The sequence below is a fragment of the Nematolebias whitei genome, chromosome 11 (genome assembly GCF_014905685.2).
Source record: "Nematolebias whitei isolate Nwh7 chromosome 11, NemWhi1, whole genome shotgun sequence".
NCBI classification, from domain to species: Eukaryota; Metazoa; Chordata; class Actinopteri; order Cyprinodontiformes; family Rivulidae; genus Nematolebias; species Nematolebias whitei.
In genome coordinates, this window is record NC_056508.1 from 14,871,056 (window position 1) to 14,877,468 (window position 6,413).

A 6,413-nucleotide genomic window follows, 5' to 3' on the forward strand; every position below is an offset into this window, starting at 1 on the left:
GAAGTCTGTAATGACTGAACTTGTTTACTTGGCATATTTTCAAAATAAACATTTTGTAAGTCTTTATTTTGGCCTTTTTTGTACCGAAAATTAACCGAACAAGCCCTTCTTGAAACTGAACTGAATTGAAATATCTTTTTAGCGTACTGTTACACCCCTACTGATGATAGTTGTTTTTCATCCATTAATTAGCACACTGATTGCTTTCAGCTTTTATAAGACTGGCCCTTATTGGCTATGGCATCCCATGAGGTACAAAAAAATGCATTGAAAACTACAAATATCATGAAATCAAAACAAAATTTTTATGAACAACCAATACAGTTAATCAAAACAAACATCTATCAGCAATCTACACAATTTGGAAATTAATTTTAAACAATAATAAAATTGGTGTTAGGGTAGGGAGGGGGGCCTGTGAGCTTCAGTGCCCAGGTGCCCCTGGGTTTACTAATCCGGCCCTGCTTGGAACCGTGTCAAGTCGAACTGTGCTGTACCATTACTAATGAAAAAGGAGCATGCGTGTGCTGGGTGAGTGGGGTCCTTCATGATGCAGGTGGCCCTCTTCCTGCATCTGGAGGTGTAGATGTCTGTGATGGTGTGGAGGCTGACTCCCAACAGTCTTCTGTGCAACCTTCACCACTCTCTGCAAAGCTTTTCTTTCTGCAGCTGTGCAGCCTCCATGCCACACGTTGATGCTGGAGCACAGGATGCTCTCCACTGCACACCTGTAAAAGGAGGTGAGGACTGAGCTTCCCAGTCCAACCACCTGAGGGAGTTGCTTTCTTGATCAAACTGGTAGTGTTGTTGCCCTAGGTGAGGTTATTATATACAGCGGCGTGCACAGACATTTTGGGGGGCAGGTGCTCAAGTGTGTGTGGGGGGGGGGGGGGGGGGGGGGGGGGCATCTTACCACACATCGAACTACTGGCACCTGTACTTGAGATATTTTTTACAGGCACAGCTTGTAAAAATCAATAGCCATGATGTCTGATGCAGATGTTTATGTTCAACGCTCTAGATGAGGTGGGTGGTGGCCGAGGGCGGGGACCCTGGCGGTCTGATCCTTGGCTACAGAAGCTGGCTATTGGGACGTGGAATGTCACCTCACTGGTGGGGAAGGAGCCTGAGCTGGTGTGTGAGGCTGAGAGGTTCCGGCTAGAAATAGTCGGACTCACCTCTACGCATGGCTCTGGCTCTGGAACCAGTTTCATCGAGAGGGGCTGGACACTCTTCCACTCTGGAGTTGCCCCTGGTGAGAGCCGCATAGCAGGAATGGGCATACTTATTGCCCCCCAACTTCGTGCCTATGTGTTGGGGTTCACCCTGGTGAATGAGAGGGTGGCCTCCCTCCGCCTACGTGTGGGGGGACAGGTTCTGACTGTCGTTTGTGCTTATGCACCAAACGGCAGTTCAGATTATCCACCCTTTCTGGAGTCCTTGGAGGGGATACTGAAAAGTGAACCTCCTGGGGACTCCCTTATTCTGCTGGGGGACTTCAATGCTCATGTGGGCAATGACAGTGAGACCTAGAGGGGTGTGGTTGGGAGGAACAGCCACCCTGATCTGAACCAGAGTGGTGTTCTGTTGTTGGACTTCTGTGCTCGTCATGGATTGTCAATAACGAACACCTTGTTCAAGCATAAGGGTGTCCATATGTGCTCTTGGCACCAGGACACCCTAGGCCGCAATTTGATGATCGACTTTGTCATCGTCTCATCTGATCTGCGGCCACATGTCTTGGACACTCGGGTGAAGAGAGGGGCGGAGCTGTCCACTGATCACTACATGGTGGCGAGTTGGCTCCGATGGTGGGGGAGGATGCCGGTCAGACCTGGCAGACCCAAACGTATTGTGAGGGTTTGTTGGGAACGTCTGGCAAAGTCTCCTGTGAGATGGAGTTTTTAACTCCCACCTCCGGGAGAACTTCGAACATGTTCCGAGGGAGGTGGGGAACATTGAGTCTGAGTGGACCATGTTTCGTGCCTCTATTGTTGAGGCAGCCGCAAGGTTGTCGGTGCCTGTCGCGGCGGCAACCCTCGAACCCGATGGTGGACACCGTCGGTGAGGGTTGCTGTCAGGCTGAAGAAGGAGTCCTATCGGGCCTTTTTGGCCTGTGGGATCCCGGAAGCAGCTGATGGGTACCGGTTGTTTAAGCGACATGCGGCTCGGGTTGTCACTGAGGCAAAAACTCGGACATGGGAGGAGTTCGGAGAGGCCATGGAGAATGACTTCCGCACGGCTTCGAGGCGATTCTGGTCCACCATCCGGCATCTCAGGGGGGGAAAGCTGTACGCCACCAACACTGTTTATAGTGGGGGTGGTGTGCTGCTGACCTCAACTCGTGATGTTGTGGGTCAGTGGGCGGAATAATTTGAAGACCTCCTCAATCCCACCGGTACATCTTCCACTGAAGAAGCGGAGCCTGGGGACTATGGGTCGGGCCCTCCAATCTCTGGTGTTGAGGTCACCGAGGTGGTTAAAAAGCTCCTCGGTGGAAGGGCCCCAGGGGTGGATGAGATTCGCCCAGACTTCCTTAAGGCTCTGGATGTTGTAGGGTTGTGTTGGCTTACACGACTCTGCAATATTGCGTGGACATAGGGGGAAGTTCCCCTGGATTGGCAGACCAGGGTGGTGGTACCCCTATTCAAAAAGGTGGACCGTAGAGTGTGTTCCAACTACAGGGGAATCACGCTCTTAAGCCTCCCTGGTAAGGTCTATTCGGGGGTTCTGGAGAGGAGGGTCCGTTGGATAGTCGAACCTCGGATTCAGGAGGAGCAGTGTGGTTTTCATCCTGGCCGTGGAACACTGGACCAGCTCTACACACTCAGCAGGGTCCTGGAGGGTGCGTGGGAGTTTGCCTAACCAGTCTACATGTGCTTTGTGGACTTGGAGAAGGCATTCGACCGCGTCCCTCGGGGGACCCTGTGGGGGGTACTCTGGGAGTATGGGGTACCGAGCCCTTTGATACGGGCTGTTAGGTCCCTGTATGACCGGTGTCAGAGCCTGGTCCGCATCGCCGGCAGTAAGTCGGGCTTGTTTCCAGTGAGAGTTGGACTCCGCCAAGGTTGCCCTTTGTCACCGATTCTGTTCATAACTTTTATGGACAGAATTTCTAGGCGCAGCCAAGGTGTTGAGGGGAACCGTTTTGGTGGCCTTAGGATTGCGTCTCTGCTTTTTGCAGATGATGTGGTCTTATTGGCTTCATCAGATCATGATCTACAGCTTTCGCTGGAGTGGTTCGCAGCCGAATGTGATGCGGCTGGGATGAAGATCATTTCCTCCAAATCCGAGGCCATGGTCTTGAGCCGGAAAAGGGTAGAGTGCCCTCTCCGGGTCAGGGAGGAGGTCCTACCCCAAGTGAGAGTCAGAAGATGAAGCACAATAAAAGTTTGAGCCAACGTATCCCAATGTTTAAAAGGTGAACATTAACATTAATTTATTTGTACAGTTTGTACAGCTTTTCTGAGGCTTTTATATTGTTTATATTGATAAAGGAATTATATAGTTAGACTGAAATTAAGAAATATATTGTGATAAAAGTTTTTGCCATATCATCCAGCCCTATCAGATCTAATAACACAAAGCTTTTGAGGAACAGACAGAATACAGAAAGTCAATGCATTACAAGTACACAAAACTCCCAACGCTTGCTCTACCTTGGTTCTGATCCTAGTCTTGTCCTAGCATTTACACAACCAAACCCAGGCGGCTACTAAAAAGAACAGTCTCATTAAGAAAACATCCTCAAGGTTCCTTATGGTGGAGGAGGGGCGTGATAAGCGTCTAGCCAGCAGTTACTGGCACCATCATTCCACAGTGATAGCAAAGCATTATAATAACATACCATTCAGATCAAATGACACATAATAAGATGGCTCACGCATAATGATCATTATATCATGAAGTACAGTAGTCACTCGTTTATCGTGGGGGATCTGTACCTTGAAGCCCCGCGATAAGTGAAAAACCGCAAAGTGGGAGTAGTAGTACAAGTAGTAATTGTTTATTTTAGCATTTATATTTATATATATTAAGGCATTTTAAACCCGTCCCACACTTGTGATATTTTAAACAACGTTTCTAAACGCTAAAGCTCTAAAAAAAGCACAGAATGTCATGATTTCAGCTCCCTACCTTGTCTGCTCTTTGCCACCTGCAAGCGCTCTTGGCCACGTCCACTTCTCAGCGCTGCACGCAGAACAGCTGATCAGCTGGAGCAGGAAGTTTATGCTGCAGTAAGAGCTGCACAAAGATGCAGGAGGAAGCTTTTTCTGCAGCTCTGGGCTGCGCAAAGGTGCAGCAGGTGCTAAATATTTTAAAATAATTTATTTTAAATAAAGATTCCATGTCAATCGTGTGGCTCATCCATCAATCAGCCAGTGTGTCATGTCCAATCTTATTTTGAAAAACCACAACAGAGCGGGTCTGCAGTAAACGAACCACCAAGTAGCGAGGGACTACTGTATCACACATACTGTACATACATGTTTCCCCTGACAAAAGCCTAAACAACATTCAGAATACACAACCTACAGATGTGGACAGTAACTGTGGTAACGGACCACAAACCTCCACACCTCACAGACTATTTAACAACAAACATGAGAACTGAACACTTTAGTTCTGTGTGACCTCTTGTGTGTTTTTAATAGGTCATGGGACAAATCCTGTACTGGGTTTCTTAGTTTGTGGCAACTCAATGGGAGCAAACAAACTCCACTTGAGTTAGGTGCAGGATGGTGTCTGGTAGTTTTAGCTTCATGTACAAAAGAATCCTAATACAGCAGTAAAGTTGAAGTTTAACCTGGGCAATTCTGACATTGTTTCAGCCATATTATGACATTATGATGTAATGTCAACATTAGTTACCTTACAGCACACGTGTCAAACTCAAGGCCCAGGGGCCAAATGTGGCCCTCAGTGGCATCTTGCCTAGCCCCAAAGATATGTTAAATGTAAAAGACTTTTATCACTTGAATTTTTTTTCTTCAGCAATCTTTGATTATGATATCGAAAGTACAACAGTGACAAACTGGTCTTAAATGAGACCAATCAAACGCTTGTTGAGGAACCTGCAACCAAGAAAAGATGTTGAGTATCTGATTTGAGTTAATGTAGTTTCTGAAATTGGCCTTAAGTTTGAAAAATATTTTTATTTCGGCCCCCTTTTGTAGTGAGTTTGACACCCCTGGCTTACAGGAATGACATTATAGTAAAAAAAAAAAAAAACTATACAGATTAATCTTATTAAAACACAATTAGTTCATTTGTATGAGAGACTTGTTACATTAACCACTTAACTAATTAATTAAATCACAATTCCCTCAGGAATTACAAGAACAACTGTTTGAAAACACAAGGTATTTGATTGGTTGGTTGGTTCTCTACACATATTGCACAGGCACTGAAACAGTCAGTGATTTAGAACAAACATCTTTAGTCCAAATCATGATCTAAGGTTTAATTTGTTTATTTTTAAAGTATTTTTTAAGAAACTAAGAACAAATCATAGTTTGGGAACATGTTGAAAACTGTCACAGAATATCTTACAAAATCAAAACAAATTTTAATTGGGTGATAAAATACCAATTGCATCTCATGGCTTATAATAGTTATATTAATATTTACAGTTTGAAAGTTTTCACTCCTGTATGGACTCTCATGTGACTGTTTAAACTTGTATTATGACTAAATCTTTGTCCACAGAGATCACAAGGAAATGGTTTTTCTCCTGTGTGGACTCTCATGTGTGAGTTCAAACTTGTCCTGTGACTAAATCTTTGCCCACAAACATCACAAGGAAACGGTTTGTCTCCTGTGTGGACTCTCATGTGTGTGTTCAAACTTGTCTTCTGCCTAAATCTTTGCCCACAAAGATCGCAAGGAAATGGTTTGTCTCCTGTGTGAACTCTCATGTGTGAATTTAAAGTTGTCTTATGACTAAATATTTGTCCACAAAGATCACAAAGAAACTTTTTGTCTCCTGTGTGGACTCTCGTGTGTGTGTTTAAACTTGTCTTGCGACTAAATCTTTGTCCACAAAGATCACAAGGAAACGGTTTATCTCCTGTGTGGACTGTCATGTGTTTGTTTAAACTGGCCTTTAGGCTGAATCTTCGTCCACAAAGATCACAAGGATATGGTTTGTCTCCTGTGTGGACTCTCATGTGTAAATTTAACTTGGTCTTACGAACAAATCTTTGTCCACAAAGATTACAAGGAAACGGTTTTTCTCCTGTGTGGACTGTCATGTGAAAGTTCAAACTTGTCTTCTGGCTGAATCTTCGCCCACAAAGATCACAAGGAAATGGTTTGTCTCCTGTGTGGACTGTCATGTGTGAGTTTAAACTCGTCTTCTGGCTGAATCTTTGTCCACAAAGATCACAAGGAAATGGTTTGTCTCCTGTGTG

The 6,413-nt window shown here is 45.4% G+C and overlaps 1 protein-coding gene across 1 annotated transcript; it reads right to left on the reverse strand.

Annotated features, from left to right (window-relative positions):
• Window positions 1-5,574: 5,574 nt before the first annotated feature.
• On the reverse strand, window positions 5,575-6,326 carry LOC119417473 (gastrula zinc finger protein XlCGF8.2DB-like; the record flags this gene model as incomplete). Its single annotated transcript, XM_037684684.1, has 1 exon — window positions 5,575-6,326. A coding segment is annotated over one exon (699 nt), but the record flags the coding sequence as incomplete, so codon positions are not given.
• Window positions 6,327-6,413: the final 87 nt, after the last annotated feature.